General features: G+C 37.0%; 1 protein-coding gene across 2 annotated transcripts in view; it reads right to left on the reverse strand.

Moving 5' to 3' along the window:
- CDK14 (cyclin dependent kinase 14) overlaps positions 1-12972 on the reverse strand; it is a 340143-nt gene that overhangs the window by 96694 nt on the left and 230477 nt on the right. For both annotated transcript variants that reach the window (XM_063412536.1, XM_063412527.1), the window contains exon 13: positions 1479-1618. In XM_063412536.1, the coding sequence (XP_063268606.1) occupies positions 1479-1618 (140 nt within the window). The remainder of the gene's footprint in view (positions 1-1478; positions 1619-12972) is intronic.

Here is a 12972-nt window from a genome sequence, read left to right on the forward strand (position 1 = left end):
GAATGATTTTTGTTTTTCATTTAGTGGAAATATGATAAATGAACTGGCATTCTTGATGTTTCATTAGTTCTGAAGAAAAGAATCACTTTCCATCAGTTTCTGCAAAGGCAGACTTTCTACAGCAGCCACCTAAATTTACACTGAACATTTACATTTTCTGCTTATCAAGTACCACAGTCAGCAAACTGAGTGGTGGATCACCATGGCAGAGGAGCAAACTGGGAACCTTTTTGCAGAGCCAGAACACAGTCTATGACAGAGATTGTCAGAAATTATTGGTGCTATTTTGGTTTTAATGTTCATATTCTACAAATTGAAGAGTGCTCTTCAGAGCAGAGTTGGGAGTAGGGTACTTGGGCAGCCAAGCCAAAGAACCAGCTCAAAATGTGACTACTACAGCTGTTGAGGATGGAAAAGATAAACTTTAGGAAGACAAAAGTTTTTATACCAACACTACTGTAAACAGATTCTGTTGTGGATAAATATTCAAAAAGAGAGCTTAGTTTTTAGTAGCAAACTTTTAAATCAGCCATAGTTACATACATATGTTCCATTGTTGCATCTCTGAACTTTCTGCCTTGAGGTACTGGATTTAGATCTTTTGCTAATGGATGCATGTTTGAAAACAGAAAAGAGCATACAATGCTGTCATGTGTCTCTTCACTATATTGAGTTAAACCAAAATGCTAACTGTTATTCCCTTGTGAAACCTTTAATAATAGAACCTTCTCTGAATAAAAAATATCATTCATGATACTATTTTTCCCTAGAATAAATAGCTGTATGCTTTTAACACTGAAAAACAACATGCAGACATACAATATAAATGATTTTAAATTACTAAAAAGATAATTGACAGCATACACAATGATAGGAACATTTCTGCCAAGTCAACTGGAATGCATTCTGTTTTTAATAAAAGAAGCAAAAGGATGTACGTAAATAGTGAAAGCATTCTTAGTTAAGAATATCTGCCATCCTCTTCCTATCTAATTCAGCAAATTAACTGATTGTTTACTTTGTGTTTCCCAGATTTCTGAATGCCGAGTCCCTTCTTAAAGGTTACTGTTATAACACATAGAGATTCTGTGACTCAAACGCAGCTGGGATTTATCCTGTGTGCTGCAGCTAGTTAAGAAGTACTGTATGTTATAAAGTGAAAAGCACTAAATATGTAAATTGCATTTTTCCTTTTGCTTTATGACAATTGAGAGAGTTCTATTGGCTCCACACATAATCAAATACAAAGATAGCAGGCTGCAGACTGCAGAGCAGAGATAGCAAAAAAAAAAAAAAAGAATCCATTTTGTCCTGTGTCAAGCTAACTATGTAATTTCAATCTACACAATTGAGTAGCATATTTTGTGTGTGGCTGTGTGTGTCCATGAAGCTGTCTGTATGTGAGGGCTAGCACACACCAGGCACCTGTCTGAACCAGAATCTTTGTTTCTAATCGATTTGGAGGAGGTTATACTCACTATCAGTTAACTCCCATAGCCGTGGGGGCAGATCACTGAAGTACTCATGGCTCAGAGCTGCCTGTGCTGACAATCTGTTCTTTGGGAAACACTGGAGTAGTTTGGAGGCTAGATCTTCTGCATGGTTCACACAGCTCAGCCTGAAACACAAACAAGGTTTTTCTGAAAAACAGTATCATTATTCTGTTTACTAATTCCATCTCCAGTCAGCACAGCTGATAGACCAAATCTTAATAGCCAGGAGTGCTACCAGGAAAATTATTCCTCAGGTTAGGGAGTTGATTAATTATTTCTGTATTGACAAGTCAAAATTCATACAAACTTTACAACTGCAGAACATATAATATACCATATCACATATGCCCTGCCTAGTATGCTAAAGCATCATGAGCAACAGCATCTTGAAGGCAACTGTTTTGATTTACATTTTATTGAGCATAATGACAAACTGAAAATTTACAGTGCTGGAAACAAATGCTTATTACCATCTAAACACATGAAATCCAAGCTTACATTAACAGCAACACTCACACAACTTTGAGAAGTATCAAATTTTAAAATCCAGTGATGCTTAACATGCAACACATCCATCATGTCTCACAAAGACATCTGTCTTTTAGGAAGTACTGACTTCTTACTTGTTCATAAATTCATGTGGCAGGAAATTGACTCTTCATTAAGTGTTAATGCAATGCAAACATTAAATTTAAGTGAGTTATCTTTTCTAAGCTTCCTACAGAAACTGAGAAAACTTACTGTTTCACTGAGAGCTAAATCCTTGGGAATATAGCAAGAAAATATAATATAAAATAGACTTGAAGTGGAGAGAGTAAAATGGTACTCAGCAAGATGTAGCCTGGGTCTAGCAACCTACAGCTGCCTCCTAAATTTCCAAAGCTACCAAGCTTTTTGTAATATGCAGTCAAAAAATGCATGCTGAATCTTGTTGACATCATGTTGCTATTATTACTAGGAAACTTCATAAATTCAATCATGCCTTTGCTCAGTAAAGATTTTTGCTCATTGGGTAAATGCTGAAGTCTATAAAAGGTTTTTTCAATACACTGGTTTCCCAAAACCAGTAGATAGTACACTGCACTCCAAAATAACTCAGCATTTGAAAAAGATTATGTTATCCTCTAAAATTGATAATCCCTACAGCATATTTCATACAAATATTCATTTTTTTTCAACTCAAAAGAAAAAAAGAAAAAAAGTCAAGAAGATGGATTAAACAGCATTACTCTTTTATTGGGCTGACATGGAATGACTTATATGAATCAGTATAGGCATAGGTGAAAACTGTCTCTTTATCAAAGAACAGACAATGAAAACACTAAATAAAACTGAAAATAAACCAGAAAACACTAAATAAATACACAAGATTAGTACAGTGAGAAATTTAAGTTACAAATGTCATAGACACAACTTTTTGTCTATGTCCATACCATAGTCAGTGTGGATAATTAGGAAAAAAATTTAGCTAATAATTTGAAATAAAAAAAAATAAAAGTCAAGGCATCTATCCTAAATCATGTACTGGCATATGTATGATATGCTGATACCTACAATCATTCAAAAACTATGCCACTGGCTGTCTTTTTAATTTCTAGCAAGTGTATGCTAGATGCAAATTTGAATACTGTGCCTATGTGATCTCTTCTTGAGAACTGGCAGGATACATATCCAGAAAGTACCCAAGGATGAACTGCTTCAAAGTGCTGACCACTGTAAGACATTGTATCTCATCACTCATAATCTTACTGAATTCCCAGGATTAGATTTCAGAATTGCTGTTTCAGGTCAAACAGATGCTGAACTCCAGTGTTTCTGATGGGCACATTTCTTCATTTTTCATTTTCACTTTGTGACAAAAGAAAAACACCTTGGAAGACTCATTGCTTATATATTACATCCTAAATTAGAATAATTCCAGACTATTTAAACTACTAGATTGTTGAAAATGTTCAGTAAACTTTTGTGACAATTACAAACAATTTCATTACAGAACACAGCAAAATACCATGACAAAAGGTTATTATTAACAAAAAAAAACAACAACAACAACAACAAAACCAAAAAACAAACAAAAAACCAAACAACAACAACAACAACAAAAAAAAAAAAAAAAAAAAAAAAAAAAAAAAAAAAAACCACCACAAAAACAAAACAAAACAAAACAAAACAAAAGACAAAAAAACCAAAACCAAAACAAAACAAAACAAAAAAAAAAAAGAGAACTGGTATTAATTCTTCTATAGATCCAAAATTTCAATGGAATGGTGATTATATTGAGTCTGTGAGGCCTGAGTCCTAATCCCCCTGCACCAATTAATCATTCAGAGGTTCTGGCAAACCATTTCACCAATGTAATTTTTCCCCACAGAGGTAGCCTCGAGCTTTTTAGGAACTATAGTAAATCTGCTCTGTCTTGAATGAGAGCTACTCTTAATTCAGAGAAATGCAGTCACTTAAGTAGTGAAATATTACCCTCCAATACATGAATTACACCATTCCTTCGCTGATCCATCCATATAGTGGAGATGCTAATTAGGTAAGGCAAAGTAAAGTAAAATAACATAACATTCAAACCTCAACAAAATCTGACGTGCAGGTGAAATGATGGATGACATCTGTAGTTCCTCAAACAGAGTGATGCTGACATTTTGACTGCACTAATGGTCACCAGTGTACCTGGCATACTGGTAAGAACTTTTTGCAAGAAATTCAGAAAAACTAATATAAACTGAAAGTGTTTTGAATAGGAACAGTTTAGAAGGCCAGTCACCTTGCCAGTTTAGACACAAGAAAGATACACGTTTACTGAAATCAGTTGAGAAACCAAAGATAAACATCAAATAATCAGCACATTACACATTAATATAATATAAATCCTACAAAAATATCTAGGTCTGCAAAATAATCACATCAACTAATTAAATAACTAGGAATAAATCAGTCATAATTAGAACCGGTTTTATAATTAATAAATAGAAAGACTAAATTCATTGCACAGTCTGCAAAAATAGTTCAATCAGCTATAATTATTAGATCTGTCTGACCTGATCAAATTCCAAGTAGTGCTGGGGGTGTGGGGTTGCTGTTAGTTGTTTGACAGTGCTTTGAATATTCCAGTTGCTACATTATTAGTATTATGTTTCCAAGCATTTATAGATTTCAAACTCATAAGGGACCATAATGATCAAGTGTCACCTCTTGTGTAATACAGGCCAAAGATCATCTGAGTAACTCATGGATCAAATCACCACTTTCCCCTGGCTCAGCTGTATCTTTAAAGTTCTACATTAAAATTCTAATTTTGTTTATGGAGCCTTGCACAGAAATGAAAAAATTGTTCCCTAAAACTCATGTCTTCTGCAAAGGTCACTTCTGGAAATCAGTGGGCACTTCAAAAAGCAGAAGCATGTGGGCTGCTAAGGTTGTCAGTATAAAAAACTGATGCCTTAGTGGAATGCATGACTAATTTTGCTGCTTTGTTTAAAGACAAGCTATTCTTTACTTATGAAAAATGTACTGTTTTAATCAAATATTAAAATTTCATCTGCTACATCAGAGTTGTTTGGAAAACCCTATTTAGTGCACAACATCCATGGCCAGAACATTGGAACGATTGCTTTGTCTCTCTCCTTTTTTTTAACCAGTATTCTCTTTAAAATATCCTCCTTAAAACATTAACAATTTGTCTGATTTAAGTTTGAAACCTGATTCCTCAGTAGAGACAAAGGCTAAATTTTCTGATGGAGCTCTGTAGTTAAATACCTAATACAGCAGTTAACAAAAAGAACTGAAGAAAAAAGATTTCATTTTTAAATACACCTCTTTCAGTACGAGACAGGATGGAATTTCATACAATATGGCTTTGTGTCTAAAACATAATAGCATGTTTTGTCTCACAGCAGTTGGGCCATATAGGAACTTGGCATGCATGATATGGCAAGTCTCAATATTCACGCTTCACTTACTGTCACACTAATCACTGAGGAATAGTTAGTAGCCATGACAGCATACATACTTCCAGAAAATGTGCTGTACAGCAGAATACAGAGAAACCTTTGGCAATGAGCATTAAATAGTATGTATATATTGTTTTGAGAAATACTGCAAATATTTTTACACACCTACTCTGATGACATTTGTGAAACAGTGATTTTCAATTCAATCCCAAATGATATGCACAGCCTTAGCTCAAGAAAAACAAACACCATATGAACCTGTCTCACTTGAAATATATATGAATCTGACTAGACTTGAGCAGTTGTAAATCTCATTGGATTACAAGAATTTGATTTAATTTCAGAAAACAGGCTTAAATGTCTTTCTACTGCAGAGGAAGGTCAGTATTTGGTCAAGCAGAACATGACTAAGATCACTGAAGTTTGGTTTAAGCTCTTAAGAAAAAAAAGTTTGGGGCATGTGCAGTGAACTTCTGAACTTGGGGTGACTTGCTTTTAAATGCAATGAAGAAGGCAGTTCAAATTCACATTAATAATTAAGACAAATGGGCATTAAAACAAATAGTGATAATATGCTGTCTATATGCTCCTAGCAGCATGAGGTAAATACTTCCCAAAGCAAAACTCGTTTACTGTGCACATTTTCCATGTGAAGATATGATTCTTGCAGTGTATCATTAATTCATTTCTCAACTGGCATTTATAGCATGGCCTAGAGGAGTGAGGCACCTAATTCCCTTCAGAAATTTCATCTGTTTCTTTATTCTAAGCAAACTCCTTCAACCTGAAGTGCTGAATGACAAAACTTCAGTTAACCTGAACAATCACACTGTTTAGCAGAGCTTAAAGTTTAATGGTATGAAGAGAACTCAAAAATTGGTGTGAATTAGGCGGGCTCACAGCTCACTTCACAGAGGATGCTCTGGTCCCCTCAACAACAGGGCTCCAGTACAGTCCCTGTGCTACCTCACCTCCCAGCCCCCTGCCACAATGGTTGTATTCCCCATTTTCACCGAAGTCTGCCTGAGGCCAGCAGCCTTTTCCCCTCATCCCAGGCTTTAGCCTCTCTGGTTCTGTACAAAACTGCACAACACCATGCATTAATACTTTCTTTGCAAATGGACTGTCTTCTAACCAGCTGATACAGAAACGCCCACGTGTGCCTTGATGGTTTATAGCTCTGAATATGCACGTGATGCCAGCAGCAGCAGCTATGTGAAATGCTGATCAGAGCAGGGCCTACCTGAGCAGCATTTCCCTTTCACGAGCTCCAGCAGCCTTTTCTGTTGTTACCACCATGCAGAGAACACCTACGGTCTTCAAAGACCCGACGTGCCAGCTTCAGCGTGCAGGAGCCGCTTCCCCAACGTGCCTGGTGTGCCTCCACGGAGCTTTGTAGAGTTTATTTAGCCATCAAGAAACCACCACAACAAGTGAATGCAAGTTTTGATGCGAGGCTTTTAGCTTTTGATACAGATGAAGGCATAAAGGAATACCTCAAGATGAGAATCTAACAGTGCGAAGATGTTACAATTTTTTCAGTGTTCTACACAAAGGGTGTTGAGGACTAAAACTGATGAACAAAGAGAGACAAAACCATTTGAAGGCTCACTGAAGCAGTGCTTTACTTGTTGCTGATCAATCACAAAATACAGAACTTGTTCCACATCACAGTATAGAGGTACTTCAAGACAACCTACAGAGTAAATAATACAATCAAACAGAGTCAATGGCACTGTTGGGACTGTACCCCACACCTCCATGGGGCTGCCAACAGCAGCCCTGGGTTGTGCAAACTCCTTAGAAAAGACATGTCTCCTAACACCCCATGCCCCTCTTGCTCTTCCCAAACTGAGATGCGGGCAACAGTTTAGATTCACAAACACTGAGCTCTCTACACATGCAGGGTGGGAAAATCCAGTCCCCAGGCTCCCTCGGCCATCACTTTAATTGTACTCTTCTAGCTCAGCACCTGAATAGAAGCAGGATTGCCACAGTAGCACAACATCCTGCTCTTGGATGACCTAGGCTGGGACAAAGCCTGCACTGGCTATATGATGTATAACATGGCTATACTGCTCCCAGAGTCTGTCCCTGCTCTGTGCTCTGTGCACAGCACTGCATGCCACCGTCTTCAGACCACCATGATTTCCATGGTGGTGTATGAAACGATCTCTTTGGAAATTTAAACATTAGTTTGGTCCCGTTTAATTATGTTACCATATTACAGCATCAGAAGTCTTATCCACTGAAGTACTGAAAAGGTGGCCAAAATATTTATTATTACAATAAAAGCCATGAAAACCAATGATAAGTATTCACTGATATGGAACAGAGATAAAAATAGCAGTGTCAGTGTTTGATTCCTTGGCACTGCTGTTAATGTCTGTGTAGCAGAGGTCAGAGCCCCGTTTGGAAAGCTGTGGAGATAAGTTCACTCAGTGCATTCCAGGAAGGCAATGATAACCCTGGCCCATCTGAACTAACTCTCACTTGACAGTTGCACAGATGCCATGAGTCGGAAAGCAGCCAAGATGAACAGCATTTCATGAAAAAAGGTGAATGCAACAAACGGAGGTTCTAACAGTATAGACAACTAGGTCTTCTGTTTTAATTAATGCAGATTTAGCCCTAGGTATATACTGGCATATACTTGGTACATTTTTGAAAGAATATACTGACCCAGTAGGTAAACCAAAATTACAGTTGCAGTTCCTGAACTTCTCAGAACAGAGAATTAAGATGCTTAAATTGCTCATGAGTCACATTAGGCTTCGGAGACTCAGTTTGGTCACACCTAAGCTAGACAATGAAGTGATCACACCTCTCAAGGCAATTCACTTTTGACAATAGCCATTATGCTCAAATACAACTCGATCATTTGTATGTGTCATCACCAAATGCAACTCAAGACAAGAGCTTAGATATGACTCTATTTCTCCCTGAAGCTTTTGCACTAGATTTGATGTGTTTTAATGTTTGTTTCAGATGTATTACTGTATTTCTTCAACACAATGATGCTTGTGATTTCCAGCTTGGAAGGTCTGCTTCACAGAGGAAGCAGAACATTACCATGAAAGAACACGGCATGTTTAAAAACTGATTTTGGTTCATTTGGTGTTTAAAGCCTAAGCTTAAGGAGTCAATATACAACAGACCTAAAAGTATGCTGAATTTTGTGAGAGCTACCGGAGCTAGTTCTTCCTATGATGCCTCAGAATAAATATGCTGGGCTATGAAAACTTCCGAAGAAACCCAGCACTAACTATTGAGAGCTTTGGGCAGGAATATTGCTTATACTGTTCATTGACAATATTACAGACATTTTTCCTACTGGTTTCTTCCAATTCTGACACGGAGTAAGGTTTACATTTGATGCTTGCCATCTTTCTGCCAGAATATCTGGCAAATATGCTGGAGCATCAAATGAAGCAAGGAGTATGGAGTCTACACAGCAGACACTAAAGTAAAGTTTATTTAAACAGCAAACATTCAATGTATGTGCAGTGATAACATACCCTAAACTATTGAGAATGTGGTGTTCTGCGATATCATCATATAACTTCCTTAATTCCTAGGAATTCTGAGATTGTGATCGTCTAGGCAGCATGACTGCTGGGTACAGTGTTTTGCTACTGTTTAAAATAAGAACTAAGTCATGAAACTAAAAAAGACTACCTTAAGTAATTCACATTATTTCACTCAGTTTTCAGCAGTTTCTCTTAGCTACAGGTTATTTCCCAGAAAAAGTATTTAATAAGAAATTTTAATTAGAACATGCCTTACTACTTTGGCCCAGAAAGAATTTAGCAATTACTTCTTTTTGATTTTACATGCCACCACCAATCAACTATTTTAATTCTTTCAGCATCCCAATTAGCCCAGTATTAATGATACTAATTATGGAAGACATAGTACATTACTTACACCACAACAGACCACTACTGAATATGCCAGATTTATAGTTTACTGGAAGATCTTTGGTTTCTGGAAGTGCAATTAGTGAAGAAAAACAACACAGTGGTGACATCTAGTCAGAAGTTTTGATTATTCTGAAATTCTGTAAAGGGTGTGAATCTTCTGATCAAGGTGAATATTTTTCAAAGGCTGTCTTTGTGCACCTCAGCAAGTTGAACAGAATAAACTTGGAAAATAAACAGAGCTAAAAATAATTACTAACACCCCAATCATTTTATGAGCTATTATTTCACCAGAAAATTGAGAAAATATAACTTTAATCCTGATCAGAACTCTTCAAGGTTTATGTTCTCTATAAACCTTTCACTGAGAACTGAAAATATAAGTTAGTAATGCAATAAATGCTCTAACAAATATATCAGATTTTTCACTTAATGCTTTTTACAGGCTTAAACCAAACTGAGTGAAAGAAAATCACCTTTTACAGTCTGACTCTTAAAGGAAGAATGCCTTTCTGTTATGCTTTTTTAAATAAGGCATGGTGAATTTATATCAACTTCAGTGAATCTCAGGGCATGATAAAAGGAAGAAAAATATAGCAATGGAGTTAACATTCCATAGTATTCTTTCTTCACATATTTATTTCCTCACTGGCTGGACAAAAGCCAAAAAAAAAAAAAAAAAAAAAAAAAAAAAAGAAAAAAAAGAAAAAAAAAAAAAGAAAAAAAAGGAATAACCCCCCACCCCCCAACACAGAAATAGCTGAAATACACCTTTGGCACACAATGCAGTCAAAGCTCTTTGTTTTTCCTCACCCCACCCCCAACAACCTGAATTGCTTCTCTCCAAATAAATCCATGCAAAATATATTCTGAAGAAAAAACAAAGCAAAACAAAAAAAACCCCACAACAACAAATTTCAAATTTGTCAAGTGGGTGCACCCATTAGGGAAGAAAACAAAGTCTTCCTTATTTTCCCATATCCAGATGTCTTTCTGGACTCATTACCTTTAGAAAACAAACAAAACAAAAGACAGAACTAAATGCTGGTAAATAAACATTAATACCGCCCTATGAATCTCTACCCTCTTCCCTGATATTTTATTGTCTTGGGTTTAAGAAGTTTTAATTTCATTCTAATGTAAATAAGAACTGGTTTGTTTGCTCAGTACTTCAACAAGAATTTGCTACAAGGTTGCAGCATGCAGGCAGTGCCCTGAGAAGGGTGACCTTGCTTTAGTCAGTGAAGCCAAAGATCATTTATCAGAGTTAACCTACAAATCTGTCTTGCTGGGGCCTCAGATCCGTCAACCTCTTGGAAGCAGCTACTTGCCCTGTCCTCCCACCACTGCCTAAAACACTGCATGGGTCTGATCTTTTCTATTACTGTATACTTCTCAGCTAATAAAATATATTTTTGTGGCTCTGGAACTAACAGGAGTACTTTGTATTTATTTATACAGCTCATTAAAGGCGGATAGAGATTTGGAGGCAGAGAGAATGCCCCAAGCCTGGAAAGCTCAGGAAGACAGACCCCAGGCATATGCATGTATTTAACTTTATGCAGATGAGTTGCCTGGCTGAACCCAATGAGACTGAGCAATTATGTAAAAGTAGGCATCCTGGTCTTTTTGCAACTGTACTCCTAAGCTAAGACACGAGAGGGAAATGATGCAGGACTAGTAAATACAGAGAGGAAGAGACTGAAATGGTTGTAATGAGAGTGTATGGGCAATATATTCAAGCTATTCAAGTAAAGAACACTTGATTATGTATTCTTATGTCTGTATTTAGACAGACTTACATCACACAGAACTAGCTGCAGCTCCCTGACCCTCAGGCATTTGGTTCAGGTGACATCATGAGAGAACACAGGGTAGGACACCACAATCACACCAGCACTGTGGTGTAGAAAGTGCCATTCCTTCTCCAGATACACTACCTCGACTGAATACACCACTTTCTCTTTACATTAATGGAGATAGAAACTTTCCAAAGTGAACTTTGGGTCCTCTTTGAGTAGGGAGAACCAGTCACACTGAAAATCCAATTTCTGACACCAAAGGCAGTAATACTTAAGAGACAAATGCGCTTGTATTCATGTAAGAACTTGACTTTGAACTTGAACAGGGGAAAAAACCACCAAGGTTTCTTATGCAGGGACCACCATGAAAGGAGAAAACAGTGATCTCTCTAGTATGCAATTTGGAGAAAGCATGATATTATTTTGCACTGGTATTTTTGTGAAGGGGAACATTACATATCTACACATACCTGTATTGAAGTGTCTTTCTAAAAAGTTGCTTGAATTTAACATATGAGTTTATTCTTTTTATCTATAAACATCTTGGAAGTGAATCAAGTCACAAACTCCATCTATTTCAGCTACCAATTACTGAAATACATGTATCTTAAGTTCCTGTACTTATATATGTGTGAGGATGTAGTGCTGACACTCAGAAATTGGCTTGCAGTAGGGAAGAACTCAACCCTGAACTATTTTTTTGCAAATCCTATCCTGTCAAAGTATCATGAAAGAGAGACAGCTAAGCAGGGAGTTGCTGCTATTTAGGCATAAATCAGCATAGGTGATTTAAGAACTAAAATCAAAATTTTTATCTATAATAGTGACCACCAAAGGTCAGATTTCCCAAAGAGACAGCTATCACTAAAAATTGACTGCCAGCAGAGCTCAGGTCACTTCTAACAACCCAAAAAAGCAAGTGGATTCTCAAAGGATATTGCACACATGGAACTGTGGAATCCGTGGAGCTCTGGTCATGCATGCTGTCATTGAATTGGATGGGCAGGTAAATAAACATCTGGGTTTCATTTTAGGGTGTTAAATGAACATTAAGCTTTTGCAAAAGCAGGTACTTGAGGCTGACAAGTCCTAGCAGATTCCAAACTGAGAACAAGAAGCCTGTAGTCTAGGACCACAAACATAAATTCACCATCTGGGCATAAGCCCATCCGATTCCTAGAAAGGAAAGCAGCAGTTGTGAGTCTGTCAGAGCTACCTGGGGGACATGAGAAGGCTTAAGTATGAGAAAGGGATCACTGACATAAAGATAGGGAATAGGAGTTTTGTGAAGAAAGAGATGAAGAGGCAAAATTAAGGAGGCTTTTGAAAAGGAGCTCAAAAATGATGGAGAAAAACATCCAGTGTTGAGAGGAGAATTCAACAATACAGGAAAAAATAAATTGAATTTACTGGTTGCTTGTTATATGATCTGAAGAAGGATGTTGATCAGGAGAGGGCATGAGAATTCTATTATGATAATCAAGATCGGAGTGATGAAGTTGGTTGGAAGGACAAGAAAGTATCTTGGAAAAGCTGGAAAGAAAAAAAGGTAAAATATATATGATTTTTGATTTATATGATAGGGATATTTTTCTTTTTCTTTTCCTAAAAGTGACAAGGAATTCTAGCAGAACAGAGTGAGTAGGGAGCTTCACTACGAATATGCTCAGGTGTGCACAGGGAATAGTAAAAATCTCAGTAGAAGCCTTATTGCTGAACTGAGCAGGGCTAGGGAAAGAGCTGCTCTACTGCTGAGTGTCCACATTGCCCCTGGATTGTCTGGCCCATGTCAGCAGCA

This window comes from Prinia subflava, chromosome 1, assembly GCF_021018805.1.
Source record: "Prinia subflava isolate CZ2003 ecotype Zambia chromosome 1, Cam_Psub_1.2, whole genome shotgun sequence".
NCBI classification, from domain to species: Eukaryota; Metazoa; Chordata; class Aves; order Passeriformes; family Cisticolidae; genus Prinia; species Prinia subflava.